We start from the raw sequence: 18,307 nt of genomic DNA on the forward strand, positions 1-18,307 counted from the left end.
CTTTCCTTCAACCCCTCTCTCTATATCTCCCTCTCTCTCTATCTCCCTTTATATTTATCGTGGTGGGATTCTGTTCTCGAGGTTGTTGTGGTAAGAAGGTTTGTGAGTGTTTTGTGTATGTGAAGTCCAAAGGAGGATGGTTCTCAGGACAGATGTTTGGGCTAAACTAATATCTGTTGCTGATGTAGTCAACTTGATACGGGCTTGGCTGCTTAAACTAGATATTGATGTCAATGGGAGGTTTGCAAATTACATTCAGGATTCAGTGTGTGTGTGTGCTTCACACCGTATGCATGGTCTGTGGGAGTGTTTGTGTCAGTGATGGGGAATATTTACTTCTCCTTATCGGTACTGAGCACCCTGAGGCCTGACCAGACAGACTAAGAACTGTAAATAATCAGGAGGTGAAAACACTCAGACCTTAACCTCCACACACACACACACACACACACAAAGACCCTCACCTCGTCCCTCGCTGAGAGAGAGAGAGAGAGAGAGAGAGGAGAGAGAGAGAGAGAGAGAGAGAGAGAGAGAGAGAGAGAGAGAGAGAGAGAGAGAGAGAGAGAGAGAGAGAGAGAGAGAGAGAGAGAGAGAGAGAGAGAGAGAGAGAGAGAGAGAGAGAGAGAGAGAGAGAGAGAGAAAGCAGCATTTAAAGGGAAACGGAGAGAGAGAGAGAAACATGACCTCTGCCTGTAGATTGAAGCATTCCAGCCTCGTTTCTGTTATTCTGGTCTGTGGTCTGGTTTCTCTCTCTCTCTCTCCCCCCCCTCCCCTCTCTCTCTCCTTTAGTGGGTAGTGTTGGTACAGGCATGTTCTTTAGGATTGTGCTATGTAGGTCAGTGTCTCTCAGCTCTGCAGGCCACACTACACAGATTGTAGTGAATAACAATCCCAAGATGACCTGTCCACTCCCTTGAGAACTCTCTCTCTCTGTCTGCATATTGCTGATCTCTCTATCGGACAGCTTTCTCTGTTTGTATCCCTATGTCTCGCTGTCCTCTTCGTCCCTCTTTTTTCTCTCCTGGCCTGTGACTCTCCTGGCTGCCACCTCCATATGCTGTGGAATCTGGTCATGCTGGCAGTGTGCCACACACTCAACTAGACATCTAGCTACCTGCCTGTCATGCTGTACCTAGAAAGTTCTGGTGGAATTTTACAGGGACATTTTATCAACAGAGTTAAAAGTATAATCAACCCATGGAACTGTAGTTCTTTGTGAGTTTTGTGGCAGGCAGGCAGGCAGGAGGCAGGCAGGCAGGCAGGCAGGCAGGCAGGCAGGCAGGCAGGCAGGCAGGCAGGCAGGAGGCAGGCAGGCAGGCAGGAGGCAGGCAGGAGGCAGGCAGGCAGGCAGGCAGGCAGGCAGGCAGGCAGGCAGGCAGGCAGGCAGGCAGGCAGGCAGGCAGGCAGGAGGCAGGCAGGCAGGCAGGCAGGCAGGCAGGCAGGCAGGCAGGCAGGCAGGCAGGCAGGCAGGCAGGCAGGCAGAAAGATGTGACATGATACTGAAGGTTGGGGGTCTCTGCTCACTTAGTGGTTAATTTGTTTGTAATGAGGATCAGTGTTCACTGAACAAAACAGAGTCTGGTCTTGTTGCTGAAATGACCAGCTTGTTCCCACAGTGAGGAGCTCTGAGCTCTCCCTCCATCAGTATGTGTCCTCTGCCCTGCCAGCCCAAAGCTGTCCACAACAAATGACTCTATAGCTACAAACACTGCTTCTCTGGCTCTCCACCAAACAGGAGTGTGTGTGTGTGTATTTATATGCACCATGCGTGTGTTAGCAGAATATGTGTATTTATGTGCACATGTGTTTAGCTATTAAAATGTTATATGCACCGTATATGTACATATGAACACGTGTGTTTGCGTGTGCATGCATTTTGTGTGAGCATCGGGCAAGTGTTTGCTTTTTCTCCCTCCCGCTCTGGATTCCATTTCACATAATAATAATATTGCTAAATTCAAACCTGGTCTTTCCCAATGCAGCCTGCCTTCCTTCTCTCTCTGCTCAACTCAGCCTAGCCCAGGGAACTCAACAGATGGCAGGAATAAACATAATGACTTTTTCAGCGTTGTTTCTTCTCCTCTACTGCCTCTGAGTTATAGATTCGTAGACCGTTGCTGTGTGTGTGAGACCGGTGGTGTGTGTGTAATGGGCTCCCCCAAAGGTATACTGAACCAGGAAGTCTTTACAGGTGGCCACTGGGCAAGGATGAGATGAAGAAGGATTAGTCAGTGATGTCATAAATCTACAAGATTCTCCAGGAAGTATGTTGGCACTAGGAGCCAAGCTTGAATGGAACTAAATGCAACCCTCACTCCCATTCTCAGTGGTGCGGTGACTGTAGTGAACTGTAGCTGTGTTCAGAGTCCATATGTACTCCATATGACCCTCTCTCTTCAGCTCAGCCCAACTGAGGGTTCAACTCAACTTCGACTTCCATCCAAGCATGTAGCGTTCAGAATTTCACTGTCAATTTCCCTCTCCACGCCTCTGCGAGACGAGGGAAAGACGTGTGTATGTCCCCATGCTTCTGGAAAGAGGGTTAGAGGTGTGTTTGTGTGTCTCCACACATCACCAACCCCTTGCTGAGGAGTCTCCCCACGTCTGATGTGAAAGACAGCTGGTCTCTGTTGACCTGAGCTACCCTCTCAGACAGGGACCTGGCTTTGGGTTGTTACCCCAGAGAGAAGGCTCTCCTCTGGGTTATGAAGCTTCCTCAGGTAGGGTCAGGCCCTTGGAGATCTAACCTTACCACTGCTGGAGGTCTGTGCTGACCCAGCTCATCCATCTTTCCCAAAGTGCTTGTGCTCCAGAGAAGCAGTTCAGGCCTCCAACAATTATGAGCCAATCGTCTCTCATGTACTGCATTGTGTGTGTGACCAGGGGACATATACAAACCTATAGTAATTGACAACAGAAGGAGAGAAGAATGGAGAGGTTCTGCTTGTTTATATGACTAGCCCACTTCCCCAACCTCTCTCTTTCTCCTCTCTTCTTTCGCTTCGTCCCACAATTCCTTGTGGGACATCAGTGAAGGCCACCCTGTAGATGAGACGTTGGGAACCCAAGAGTGTGTGTGTATACCTGTAATGAACAGCACATGTGTGTGTATCAGACTCCGGGCTAATGAAGCTCACTCTATTATTTATTTCCCGTGGCCGGTTGGTCGATGCACCTGTGTACACACACACACACACACACACACACACACACACACACACACACACACACACACACACACACACACACACACACACACACACACACACACACACACACACACACACACACACACACACACCATCTGTCTGTAATGACCACTCTCTCTCCCGCCCCGCTGCACTGTGCTATAGTCCCTCGAGTGGTCATTAGACGAGAGGGAGAGAGGGAGACTGCACTGCTTTCGGCATAGCAGTGAAGTGAGGCTTTTTGGTTTTAGGAGTGGAGGAGGGGTGGACCATGCACTGTTCCATTTTAATCCTGAGTAAGAAGACATATACTAGCCCTACTGACTGACGAAGACGGTGTGTGCCTGTGCTTGAGTCTGTGCGTGTACTCTGCAGGTCTTCTAAGTGGGAGGATGCCATCTACTGCTGAGACGATCTGTTTCTCTCCACCCGTTCTCTCGTGCTGCCAAACACACACAAATACACGCTTGCACGTAGCAAACTGGGTTTGACATTTAGCGTCTTAATGGGTTGCTAAAGGTTGTTACTAAGAGTTCTAAGACAGTCCTATTCTAAAATACATATTAGAATCTTGTTGTCATGGAGCATTTATTGTCAACATGGAAGATAGACTGCTCAACTCTATATCTCCAGCCCTATCTGGTACCAGCCACTTCCTACCTTTCTATCCCTCCCCCTCCTCTCCACCTCCCTCCATCTTTAACTCTGTCCCTAACTCCTCCTATCCCCCTCTTCACCTCTCTCTATCTCCCTACCTCCATCTCTCCATCCCTCCTTTCCTCTATCCCGAGTGATGGCCAGCCCACAGCAGGAAGGCTGGTTTCATCATATCCACAGCACTTAGCTTTCTCGCCCGGCTGGCCCCATGTCCTGTCCCAAATCCCCTGGACCAGCTAGTGGCTACTGCTAATCCTCTCGGTCTCTGATGGTGGACCCAGAGATAGGGAGGTAGAGAGAGTAGAGAAAGAGAGACGTGGATTCCATTTGAAATGAGCTAGTGATATTTGAGTGGGGTGCTCTGATCGAATTATAATTATTGGCGCTCTCTTACATTTTATGCTGACATTTGAAAAATTTTGCAGAAGCTCTTATTCAGAGCAACTTACAGTTAGTGAATTCATCTTAATATAGCTACCGTAGGTGAGACAACCACATACCACAGTTGCAGTAAGTACATTTCTCCTCAGCAAAGTAATCAGTAAAATCAGTGCTCGGGGGAATAAGACTGAGATGTCTTATTTAAGATCATCTTTGAAGAGGTAGGGTATCAGATGTTTTAGAAAGATGGGCAGGGACTCTGCTCTGCAAGCATCAAGGGGAAGCTGTTACACTTCTATCTCTACACCACTCCAATATGCTCCATAAAGGGCATCCCTCTTTCTCCTCTCTCTCTCTCTCTCTCTCTCTCTCTCTCTCTCTCTCTCTCTCTCTCTCTCTCTCTCTCTCTCTCTCTCTCTCTCTCTCTCTCTCTCTCTCTCTCTCTCTCTCTCTCTCTCTCTCTCTCTCTCTCTCTCTCTCTCTCTCTCTCTCCTTCTTCCCCTCAAGCTACAAATGGAAACATGTACAATGTACATTGTAAATGCAAGAGCAGTGTGTGAACAAGATTATAGAAACACCCGTGTCAGTCTTCAAAGCCTGGTATTCTTTGCATTTGCATCTGTGTTGGCACTGCCTGGGGCAAAGTGTGCCATTTGTAAAGGAAGATGAAATATATAACTGCTTTAAGTTTCTTTGCATCCCATGTATGGAATTATCTACAGAAATCCCTACAACTTGATGTGAAGGTGTCTCTCGGAGGGCAGTTCAAGTTGTTGATTAAAGATGCAGCCTCAAACTTTGTATAATTTCAGCCAGTAGTTTTAAAGTTGCGCTCAAGAACCAAAAGTCGTCCTGTTTTTTTGTGTACTTACGTCATACAAATGTGTACTATGTCATACAAATGTGTACTATGTCATACAAATGTGTACTATGTCATCCATTTTGTGTGATATGTTACGAATTTTGCAATTTGTATGATAGACTACGAATCCAATTTGTGCAATATGTTACAAATCTGTTGTGCTTAAGATAGCAGAGGGCATCTTTAAGGACCTACAATATTTGCTGAGGAATGTGATTATTCTGATGATGTTGTATGTGTAAATTATGTAAATGTATAAATTATGTATATGCAGGGCTCCCTTGAGAAAGGCCTGAAAGGGACTCCCTGTGAAAAAGAGGTTAAATAAAAGAAAAATGCATGATTGTGTGTGTGTCCATGATTATATATATGTGTGTGTGTCCATGCTTATATATATGTGTGTGTGTCCATGCTTATATATATGTGTGTGTGTCCATGATTATATATATGTGTGTGTGTCCATGCTTATATATATGTGTGTGTGTCCATGCTTATATATATGTGTGTGTGTCCATGCTTATATATATGTGTGTGTGTCCATGCTTATATATATGTGTGTGTGTCCATGCTTATATATATGTGTGTGTGTCCATGCTTATATATATGTGTGTGTGTCCATGCTTATATATATGTGTGTGTGCGTGTGTGTGTTGGCTCGTGACTCAGGTATCAATAGCTAGAGTTGTTTCTGTGCCACTGATTACTGTGTTAGAGAGTCAACGGGCTGAACAGGCCCAGAGGGAGAGACCGGATACATAATTAATATACGTGTGTGTGTCTTTGCAGGGAGCTGAATGGGAATAACCTCACACGCATCACCAAGAGTGACTTTTCTGGACTCAAGTACCTCCGTGTGCTGTAAGTAATCTACACTATGTTCATTACTTAGTGTGCATGCACACAGAATTTCCCATGCATATTATATAAATGCAATACTGTTAATGATTCTGAAGTGTCATGACAATGTCCATCTATTCTATTTCTGTAGACACTTGATTATTTATGTCACTGTTAGTGGTGATGATGACATTGTAGTGGTTTTAGAGATAATGAATGTCTCACACTAACTAACTGTACAGTCCATTAGACCTCTTATAAACTCACTTATACACTCTCTCTGCTGTCTCAGAGTGGCCCTTATACCATCAATGACCAAATACGCATATGCACACACACACATTACCGTCCACTCCCATACTGTCTTTAGCCTTCTAACTCAGGGATAAAATAGGTCCTAAACCCTGTTAACATGTACAAGTGCAGCCGCTGAATCACTCAGTAGTTAAACAGTACTTGCGATTCCTGGTGTAGGTGTTACAAGTGTGTGTGTGTGTGTGTGTAGCTGTTAAAAACAGCTCCACTGTAAGGGGAAGTGCTTTAGACTGAAATATGCTTAAAATGTAACTGGAGACTGACTGTAGAACTTGAGATGCTGAAACCCCCACGGCCTCTACTATTTTAGAGCCACGTCATTACCCCTTCCATATCCCTCTCCCTCTTATCTTCCCCTTTCTTCACCCTTCTCCACTCGCTCACTCTGTTCCTCACAACCTGCCTTCCCTTTCCCTCCCTCCCTCCCTCCCTCCCTCCCTCCCTCCCTCCTTCCCTCCCTCCCTCCCTCCCTCCCTCCCTCCCACCCTCCCTCCCTCCTCTCCCCACCATTCCCGTATAGAGGTTAAATGCCTCCATGTCGCCAGCTTGTCACCAGCGAGGTAGAAGGAAACAGTTCCTTACAGGGGCACTAAAAGACAGACTACAGCTTTTCCCTGGGTGACTATAAACTTTCTGATTCCCATAGAATACACACACACACACATACACATTATGTTCTTCTATCCTTGTGGGGACCTAAAATTAATTTATATTCAAAATCCTATTTTCCCTAACCCCTAACTCTAAACCCAGCCCAAACTCCTACCCTTACCATAACCCTAACCTCAACCTGTATCCCTAACCCAAACCCAAACACTAACTCCTAACCCTAAATCTAACCGCTAACCCCTTACCCTAATTCTAACCCTAACCTTAAACCTAACCTTTAAGCATAAAATAGCCTTTGTCCTCATGGGGATGTGGGAAATGTCCCCACGGGGGAGAATTTTCCTTGTTTTACTATTCTTGTTGGTACATTTGTGGATTATAGGTAGATAGATATAGAACGATAGATATACCAACCCGCAGGCACGCACGCACACACACACACACGCACGCACGCACACACACACACACACACACACGTCTGTCTGTTGCGGTCATGTGGCGGTGAAACCCTCGTATATCTGCCCTCTCTGACTCAGCGGACTAACAGTGGCCTGACCTTTGAGCCTCATAAACCCCCAGCGACCCCAGAGATGGTGTGAGTGTGACCCCAGGGGAGGGTCCTGACAGGAAGACCGGTTTAACCTTACAGTCAAAGACAGTGTCTGCTGGTCGACTGAGAAAACATACGCACGCACTCACTCACATACAGAAACAAGTCAGAAAAGAAAAACAAGAAACACAGACAGACAGTCTGAGAAAGTGAAGCATGCTGTTTTAGCCTGTCGCCGTGATAATCTCTCCTGAGGACTTCCTGTCTGGAGGGGAAATGTAGGATCACTCGGAGGAGCAGGAATATATACAATACTGTACATTCTAAGAAAAACGGGTTCCAAAATGGTTATGTGGCTGTCCCCATAGGAGAACCATTTTGGGTTCCAGCTTCCAGGTTGAGCTGTGTAAATGGTTCTACATGGAACCCAAAAGGGTTCTACCTGGAACCAAAAGGGATTCTTCAAAGGGATCTCCTATGGGGACAGCTGATGAACCCTCTTTGGTTCTAGGTAGCAACAATGTAGCTGTAATATGAATATATTCCACACAGGTTTCTAGAGCGATGCACACAGAAGTAGGGTTGTCACAATAACAGTATCGCGATACTCTGAAGTATCATGTCAAGGAAACAAAGCATGAAGAAGATTACAGTTCTTGGGGAAAACATTCCTACAAATGTACAGCATTATGCTGTCACCTAGAGTCACATTAGTTTATTTTGCAAGCTATAGCACCCACAATTTTACATAAAGTAGGTTTTTAGAGGACAATAGAGTTCAGTCTAATTCGTGTTTTATTTTTGCCATGGAAATCTGGTATTGTCTTATTGCCACAACATCAAGTCATACTTCGTTGATACTTGTAAAAATGTCCATTCTTTAATGCTTTTCTTGTACCTATGTTTCTCCTGTGTAGCTGCAGGCTTTTCTTTGGGTGCTGAAATCCATATTTTTAATATAATTTTTTCAATAGAGTAGGAAGTTACGACTTCAAGCGTGTACTGTCACTCGATACTTTTATAAATATCCGTTCTTTAACGCTTACTGTGTACCTGTGCTTGTCCTGATTGTTATAGAGTTGTCTGTTGGATTTTGAATAGCGACTGATAGCGAATCGATGTAGTTGGTGGTACACTCCACCAACACTCATCGCTACTCAACTCCATTGCACAGAGCTACTAAGCTAACAATACAGCAGAGCTGTGTCAAATACAATAATGTAAACGGGGTTGTCTGGCACAATGGTACTAACAGGAGAGTGCCATACATTCAAACTCCGCATACAAGGCCAAGCTAAATCAAGCTCACCTCAAGTATTTCAAATATTATTATATTTTTTTTTGGGGGGGGGGGACAGAGACAGAGATAAAGATGAGGAGAAAGAAAAACAAAGAAAGAGCTGACCTGACCATAGCTTAAAGTTACCTAGATTCAGAAGTACTTTCTCCTCTTATTCTACCTCCATCTAAATTCATGAGGGGAGAGAGTGAGCGGAGGTGAGCTACACTTTTCTCTTTATATTTATGGAGTGGGAACAGGAACAGCCATTTGCATTTATATTCGATTGGGAGGAAACACAGACTGCTGAGTGGAGCCGTGAGGCCTCACAGGACACACAGACACACACACACACACACACACACACACACACACACACACACACACACACACACACACACACACACACACACACACACACACACACACACACACACACACACACACACACACACACACACACACACACACATACACACACACACAGAACGGTTCTCTGAATGAAGGAACACTACTGTTGGTTCTAAGACCTGGACGCTTGTCTCTCCCTAAACTGTTATTGCAACACTTCCAAAACCATCCAGTGCATTAGCTTTGGCAGCGTATACATGTGTGTGTGTAAAGCCTGCAGCACTAACACCTAGCCAGGCACTGCAGCTCTTTGGACACACACACTCACACAGTGCTCTGACGTCCCCATGCCCCAAGGACAGCTTTACAGTGGGTCTCTTTCTCCCCCTCTGTTCTTTGAACCACCCAGCCCTGGATCTCACCTTAGTCTCCCCCCTCCTCACCCCTGACTCTCCATGCCTCCCCTAGTTCTCCCTGATTCACCCATGCCTCTCACCCCTGCCCCTACCACTCCACACCTCCCCCTCTAACCACAAGACCACACCAGACCTCAAGGCACAGTGGCCTGCCTCACTAACCTACCTTCAGAAACTCTTTCCTGGCTATGATCCCTGAGATGCCCCCCGGTGCCAAGATTCCACAGCCAGCCCCAGACCACACCACTGCCCTATATGTGTGTGGTTGTGTGTATGAGTGAGTGTGGACCACACCATTGCCTTGGGCAAAAGGGGTGCTGGAACTAGCCAGCCTATACACACACTTAACAAGGGGCCTTACCACCCATTTCCCAACCCCAACCTTCAGTAACCTCGTTCCCCCTACACCTAAAGCCTTAGGTGACTGAAACACATACTAAACACATACTAAAACGGAGTGTGGGTAGGCCCACTCTAGGGGATGAGTAGGTTCTGGGATAGCTGGGTAGAGAGAGGGATGGCCACAGGAACCCAGTTGAGGCTTGGTGTAACAGTATAGCTTCCGTCCCTCTCCTCGCCCCAACCTGGGCTCGAACCAGGGACCCTCTGCACACATCAACACCCACAAAGCATCGTTACCCATCACTCCACAAAAGCCGCGGCCCTTGCAGAGCAAGGGGAACCACAACTTCAAGGTCTCAAAGCGAGTGACGTCACCGATTGAAACACTATTAGCGCGCACCACCGCTAACTAGCTAGCCATTTCACATCGGTTACAGAGGTGCACATAGGATATGTGAGAAGGTATGTGGAATAAATGTGGTTCTATAGAGAATAAAACCATTTTATTCCCATTTCAACATAAACAGAAAAGGCCATATGATTTAGAATAGCAAGCCTAGCATTATCATGCAAAGACAGCAACAGAAGCTAGCATACAACAAAGCAGACATAAATTACATGGTGGAATACAAGACAATGTCTTATTATTTCCATATTAATCTGAAAACAACTACATATAAATGTTACAGTGAAAAACAAGCATATGTAATTACCTACTTACAATCTGTCAATCATTCATCACTAGAAGAAACAGTCTGTCAAACGGTTAGCTGGAAAATAAACTGTCACTTTAGCTTACATTGCTATGGCAACCTGTCAGCTTGTGAGGTTTCTGAACAGAAGGCGGGAAGCTCGTGAGGAGCAACGATTTCACACTTTTCATGTGCGTAATGCGTGAGTTTCAAACAATTGCTGTTATACAGTACCACGTACTTTCAGAGAAATCTAGCACTATGCGAAACTATCTATATTTCTCTCTTTCACTCTCTCTCTTTCTCTCTGTAGACAGTTGATGGAGAATCAGATTGGAGCGATAGAGCGTGGAGCGTTTGATGACATGAAGGAGCTGGAGAGACTGTAAGTAGGCTACAGCATTTGTCTGCGTGTTCATATTTGCTCTCAAAGAGGTTTAGGGGTTGGCTATATTTGAACATCCCTGTCCATCGCGAGTGGCAGCCTGGGAGCAGGTAAATTTAGCTGAGGTTTGGGTTTACCCAACCCATCCTTCCACAGGAGCCCACAGCCCTGGCCCATCACTGGAACATGAGGCTTTGCGTGAATATCACTGGAACGTGTGACTGCATGAACAGCTTGTAAACAGCAGGGTAATACATAGACAAACACACTCCCCACACCATGGTTAACACATAAAACAAACCTAGACCCCCATACTGTATAGCAGTGTTAGCCACAGGAAATTATGGAGCAGCATCATGTACAAAAAGGGCAGTGCTCTAGCCACAATGATATTAAAGAGCCCCACTCAGTGTGTGTGTGTGAGGACCACATCAGAGACACTCTTCAGTTGGTCACTAAACATGTGGTGAGAGGTGAGGGTATGGAAATCTAGGAGAGACACATTAAGCTTGGTGTGAATGGGTCTAACGACATCATCCGTGCTCAGCATTTACCCACCTTTGAAACTAGTATAAAGCTCACTAACTTATTAGCAGGTCCACCTCGACCTACACTGTTAGAAAAAATGGTTCCAAAAGCGTTCTTCGGCTGTCCCCATAGGAGAACCATTTTTGGTTCCAGGTAAAAACCCATTTTGCTTCTAGGTAGAACACTTTTGGGTTCCATGTAGAGTTCCTCTGTACAAAGGGTTCTACATAGAACCCTCAAGGGTTCTTCCTGCAACCCAAAAGGGTTCTTCAAAGGGTTCAACTATGGGGACAGCCAAAAAAAACTTTAAGGTTCTAGATAGCACCTTTTAGTTCCAAACCCACTAACTTAGCGGGTCCAGTTCAGTATGAACAGAGCCACTAGAAACCCAGTCAAGTCCATTATAATTCTCCATCTCCAACCCAGTCTGTGTATCTGTCTATGGCTCTAGGCCCACACATCTGTCTACGCTATGCTACAGGCACGACCCGACCTGCCTCTCCTCTCCCATTCATTCCCATTCACCGCCATTCACTCCCATGTGTTTCCAATGGAGCATTGAGACAGAATAAAGCTGTGGTTTCAAATGGCAATTAGTAACAGTCTGTTCCTAATTTTCTTAATGGTTGTATTTGCATAAAGCCTGCCAGCCTCTTTCATTTGTTATCCTGGGGAGGGGAAGGCAGTGCCAAGCCAAGCTGCCTGAAGGCTCCAACACACTCATCTGTCTCTACAAATGTTATTTAGTAACCGTTGTTTTCTCGGTCCCCTAGAGATGCAAGCTGGATGTGTTCACATAACTGATACGTCTATAGGGGACGAATAAATCTGTTGTTTTCTTCTGTCCCTGACTAGTATAATATTTTCCTTATCCATATCCCATACTTCTGTAACACAAACATTTTGGTTGTATTTATGTGAACTGAAATGCAATCTACTGATAAATAATAGTGTCTATGTGTAGTGTTGGCATGCATCGTGCAGAAATAATGTACCATAATCTAGTTCATCAAAGTGCAGATCTGATTTCAAGTGCATACCTGACCGGGACATGTCTGCTGTACTAAACATGCATTTTCTGTGCCAGGCGCCTGAATAGGAACCAACTGCAGCAGCTTCCAGAACTTCTGTTTCAGAAGAACCCTGCACTTTCACGTCTGTGAGTACACACACTTTATATTATCATACCCACACCCTCTTCTATACACACTCTCTGTCTCACTCTTCTGTGAGTACACACACTTTATATTATCATACACACAGCCTCTTCTATACACACTCTCTGTCTCACTCTTCTGTGAGTACACACAATTTATATTATCATACCCACACCCTCTTCTATACACACTCTCTGTCTCACTCTTCTGTGAGTACACATGCTTTCTCTTCCTCACCCTTCACCTGCTTCCTGCCATGGAAGTGTATGTGTGTGTGTGTGTGTTTGTGTGTGTACTCGCGTGTTTGTGAAGACTGGATAGTAGAAATCCAGGAGGTCTTGGCATGTCGGAGTGTGTTGCGAAGTCCTCTGCCAATTCTGGGGTTGTGTGGGTTGTGTGTGTTTGTGTGAATGCTTTAGTAACCTGGAGTTGGTGCGGCAGTGTTTTCCCTAGGTGTTTTCAGTAGTGGTAGCAAGGGTAGGGGGTGCATTGTTACTAGCTTAAGCTCAACGACATGCTTGCTGTTCCCATAGACTTTCAGTCATTGATCCAACGACTATCCATTTAAAAGCGCGTCGAGCGTCTTCTAGGCAGAAATATATATTTAACAATACATCATATATATTCCAGTGTTGGCAACAATTTAGCAGCGGTGGGCCACCGTGTGGTGTTGAGGATTATGGAATAAGTGGCTATTTGACTATGTTGGTTAGTAGGGAGAGTTCCATCTTGTTGGAGAGGAATCCAAACTGCTGCTGGAGGAAGGAGTCATTCTCTCTACTCCAATGGGTATGATGTGCTAGTTTAGTGTTTGGTGACGCATCCTGATGGTTTAAATCTCTCTCTCTCTATCACACACACACACACACACACACATAAACACACACACACACACACACACACACACACACACACACACACACACACACACACACACACACACACACACACACACACACACACACACACACACACACACCACACACACACACACACACACACACACACACACACACACACACACACACACACACACACACACACACACACACACACACCCCTGTGGCGTGACCATCCCAAAGTAAGGCTAAACTTTTATTAGTGTGCCTTAACAAGGTTCCATTTTCCGAAGGATAATGAGTGTCCCTGCCGCTGGCCGATTGTTCTGGCTCCGATCATTCTACTTTAGGTTACCTGGTGCTGCATCTGGGAATAATAAAACACTGGGACATGGAAACATCATTTCCCTCTGCACTTCTCCTGTCCCCAGTCCCAATACCAGTACCCCTCCGTATCCTATCCCTACCCTTCTGGAGCCACTTCCAATACAGTCTAGTCCACTTTTAATAAATGGAAAGGCTTAGGAGTGCCATCACCAGTGAGTACTACAACTGTATTGCACAATTGCATGAATAATGCTAAACAAAGAGGGGAAAGCCTTTAAGGCCACGTGTAGGAAATAGAGGCTGAAGCTGGAATGGAGCACTGTTGGTAGACTGCTCCAAAAACACAACGGCTGTTTGAGACTTACAGGCTAGAGTTGTGAATGGGCGGTGTGTGTGTGTGCGCACACGTGTGCATGCTTGGGTGCATTTATGTGTGTTTGTGACTGACTGATGTCCTAGGTAATTCTGTACTGTTCTACGACAGCCTTCTAAGCGGTCTACCAGGTGAGGCCAGAGCATAGCCTTGAGCCATTGATTAGTCCATCAACCAGACCAGACTTTGCAGGCCAGCAGCTGAAGGATTGGATTAACAGATCTCTCTGCTTCTACTTCCATTCAATCTGCTCTTTATTTCCGTTACTAGCTGGCTTCTTTCATGACTAGGTCTCCCTTTCAAACCCTTTCTGGAGAATAAGATGCCTAAGAATGTTGAACACCTGTTTAGACCATTCACTGTGTACCAGCACTGTGCGTGCGTGTCTGCATTTTGATCATTTATTACAGGCCGAAGTCTGATAATGAGCATGCCAGCGTGTATTTCATCTGAAGAAGTGCAAAATTTGTTTAGGAAATAGGTGATTTTCTCACACCAGCCTCATAAGAGCTTATTGGATAGATTAGAAACTTTGTCTGAAGAATGAAACGTTATTGTTCACAGACAGGCAGTAACTGTAAAATGTCTCCCGTCCTGTAGTTGTCTAGCAGACGGGGCCTCATTAAACAGAGCAGTACCAAGACAAAGAGATTTCCTGATGCGCTCACTGCTTCTTAAATCATCAGTGGTCTCCGTCTTTCCGTCACAACATGGGGTCTGGGCACTAGACTGGCGTAGTTAGGTTACAGCCAGGAGAGAGAGCTTCATGTACTTAACAGGTTTTCACTCCCACAGAAAGTCTGACGGTGTGTGTGTGGGTTTCTGTCTTTGCACTTGCTCTAAGTGCTCACAGGGGCTTGTTGGGGTCTGTCTTTAATGGCCTTAACAAGAGGGGTTAATGGGAAAGCCTCCAGCCCTCAGGTGGAAGGCTAACCCAGATGTTAGCTAGCTCCCCGTCTCTCTCTCTCTCTCTCTTTCTCTCTCTCTCTCTCTCTCTCTCTCTCTCTCTCTCTCTCTCTCTCTCTCTCTCTCTCTCTCTCTCTACCATTCTGTTTTTGTATTCCTCCTGGAATGAGTGATGGAGAGTACATCGTTATATCTCTTCTCTCCTCTACATTCTCTTCTCTGATCATGCTCCTCTCCTCTCCTCCCAGCCCTGCAGTGGTTGACCGCGGAGGAAGACTTGTCTTAGTAAAAGGCGCCGCTAGTTAAATGAACAGATGAGTGTGGTGTAGTGGTGGACGGGACAATTACAGACATTATAGACAGACTGGCAGTCGTTAAACCAGCCTGCTCATTAACTGTTTACAGGACAATAAGGTGTTGGCAGGAGAGAACACAGCAAATATACATCTAGTAGTTTGAGGTAAAAGTGAAGTTTGGAAGAGAAAGGTTGTTGTTACTGTCATGAAGGAATTAGAAATGTCATTTTACTGTAGCTCTCAGGAAGTGTATTTTGTGCACTCTAATCTAGAATGGTGCAGCAAATTTTCCATTTTATCTAGAGAAGATGGAGTTAGTTGGCTAACTCTCTCCAACTCTCTAACTCTCTTTGTAGCTACCTCCTTTACTCTGTGTGGATGTCTGAGAGATAAGTGAGACACTGATGCATGAGGAACAGAGCAGATAAGAGATCATTGGAGATAATGAGACATGATTGGAGATTATTAGAGATTGTTAGAGCTGGGTGATGGATTGAGGTGCCTGGTAGTGAATCAAATCAAATCAAATTGATTTATATAGCCCTTCGTACATCAGCTGATATCTCAAAGTGCTGTACAGAAACCCAGCCTAAAACCCCAAACAGCAAGCAATGCAGGTGTAGAAGCACGGTGGCTAGGAAAAACTCCCTAGAAAGGCCAAAACCTCGGAAGAAACCTAGAGAGGAACCAGGCTATGTGGGGTGGCCAGTCCTCTTCTGGCTGTGCCGGGTGGAGATTATAACAGAACATGGCCAAGATGTTCAAATGTTCATAAATGACCAGCATGGTCCAATAATAATAAGGCAGAACAGTTGAAACTGGAGCAGCAGCACGGCCAGGTGGACTGGGGATAGCAAGGAGTCATCATGTCAGGTAGTCCTGAGGCATGGTCCTATGGCTCAGGTCCTCCGAGAGAGAGAGAGAAAGAGAGAATTAGAGAGAGCACACTTAAATTCACACAGGACACCGAATAGGACAGGAGAAGTACTCCAGATATAACAAACTGGCCCTAGCCCCCCGACACATAAACTACTGCAGCATAAATACTGGAGGCTGAGACAGGAGGGGTCAGGAGACACTGTGGCCCCATCCGAGGACACCCCCGGACAGGACCAAACAGGAAGGATATAACCCCACCCACTTTGCCTAAGCACAGCCCCCACACCACTAGAGGGATATCTTCAACCACCAACTTACCATCCTGAGACATAGCCAATTAAACTAAGCTACCGTGACTGCAGCATTTTGTGGATGGTTCGGCTTGACATTTAACTAGTACATAAAAGGTTTGAAGCAATGCAACGAGTTTTGCTCTTACTTGAACTAATAATGGCAATGGTGGTGGGAAAGCATGGGAAAGCATGGGAAAGCATGGGAAAGCATGGGAAAGCATGGGAACAGAAGAGGAGTAGAGGACTAGAGGAGGAAAGCAGAGGAGTGCCAAGCAAAGGGACAATAACAGTGAAAACAGAACAGTATCCATCATCGTTAACGGCCTGGTGTCCCCCTCCTCTCTCTCTTTCCATCCCTACCTCAATCCCTCAGTCCCTGGTTCTCGGCAGTGCAGCTCTGTAATCTACTCTCCTGGTCTGTAATTAGGTGTTCACAGTGTGAGAGTAGGAGGAAGGAGGGATGGAGGGAGGGAGAGAGGGATGGAGAGAGGGAGAGGGCCAAGGACTCGGGGTAATAGGTGCCTCCAGGGAACAGCATCTGGTTTGGAGGGATGGGGGAGAAGGAGGAGGGGAAGGGCAGAGAAGGGTTAGGGTATTTATGATCTCTCAGGATCACTGTGTACGGCTGCTCGTCTTTGTGCCTGTTTTACTATGTATGACACACACACTGTAGGCCAGGGGTCATCAACAGGCGGCCTGCGGGCCAAAACAGTCCCACAATGTTTTTTTCTTGCACCCTCAAAGATCTTTGTAAAAAATATATATAAAAAAACAAAGAAATACAGATTTTATTTTAGTTTTGGGTCAAAAAAAGACTGAAATCACCAGGAATTCAGTAAAAAATGTGTTTAATTTAGGAAATCTGATCCCAAGTATTCCCACTAAATTATTTTGAAATAAAAATACATTTTTGGGCTTAGTTGTGGTCAATTTGCAGTCTACAAATGATTAAAATGATGTTCCGGCCCCCCAAACATCCTCTCAGACAATAATCGTCCTGTAGCTGAATCTAGGTGTCTACCCCTGCTGTAGGTGACAACTAGCTTGGGAGGTCCCCATCTTTCGCTCCATCTCTCTCCGTCTTTCTCTCTCTAACACCAGGGGCCCCCACGCTCCTTGCGAAAATAACATTCCGTCTCCCTATAGGGCTTCGTCCGAAAATAGAAGAACAGGTATTTAGGTGTAAGTGATACTTGATGGTTCAACTGAACCCTCTAATGGGTTTAGCAGAGCTACCTACCTACAGCTGTATAGTCTTACAACTATCCTACATTGATGAATGTGCACCACCAAAGAGGAAGGGGCTAGGGGTTGCTCCTGGACTGGACAGGGGCTCAGAGTGCAGGCAGGATGGGGTGAGAGTTCAGGTTAGTTACATCTCTATGGAGGGTGGAATCAGGTGGAGTAGGGAGGGCAGGTTAGGAGAGGAACGGGGGGGTGGGGGTTCTCTTTACCTGCACCATGGGAGGGCCAGGTGTATGTTTGTGGGGAGGGGAGGAGAGGAAGGGTGCAGTCCTCCCCTACACTGTGGGGGGTAAAGAATGGTAGAGAGGATGTGTGAGATATTTTTAGAGGTAGTGTTCGGGGCGGGTTAGAGGGGTGTGGTTCGTTGCTTGTTTCCGTGCTAATGCTTGACAACCGGATTGGTCTGATACACAAACTCTAACACAGACACACAGAATAACACACACACACACTCACACGCTAATTACACCTCAGTTTGCTAATATGGGGATAGCAGGCATTCAACAGGGATTACTTTCTTTATAAATCTATTTTAGGAGATAAAAGGGATGCTTTAGCTGTGTGTTCATGCATTCATACCTATTATATGTGTTTATATTG

At 45.7% G+C, this 18,307-nt stretch overlaps 1 protein-coding gene across 1 annotated transcript in view; it reads left to right on the forward strand.

Annotated features, from left to right (window-relative positions):
• Positions 1-18,307, forward strand: part of LOC109898903 (slit homolog 1 protein) — a gene marked incomplete in the record, with an annotated part of 149,255 nt that overhangs the window by 7,898 nt on the left and 123,050 nt on the right. The window contains 3 exon segments of the mRNA XM_031835460.1: positions 5,875-5,946; positions 10,793-10,864; positions 12,480-12,551. Of these exon segments, the coding sequence (XP_031691320.1) occupies positions 5,875-5,946; positions 10,793-10,864; positions 12,480-12,551 (216 nt within the window).

The sequence above is a fragment of the Oncorhynchus kisutch genome, linkage group LG11, assembly GCF_002021735.2.
Source record: "Oncorhynchus kisutch isolate 150728-3 linkage group LG11, Okis_V2, whole genome shotgun sequence".
Classification (NCBI taxonomy): domain Eukaryota; kingdom Metazoa; phylum Chordata; class Actinopteri; order Salmoniformes; family Salmonidae; genus Oncorhynchus; species Oncorhynchus kisutch.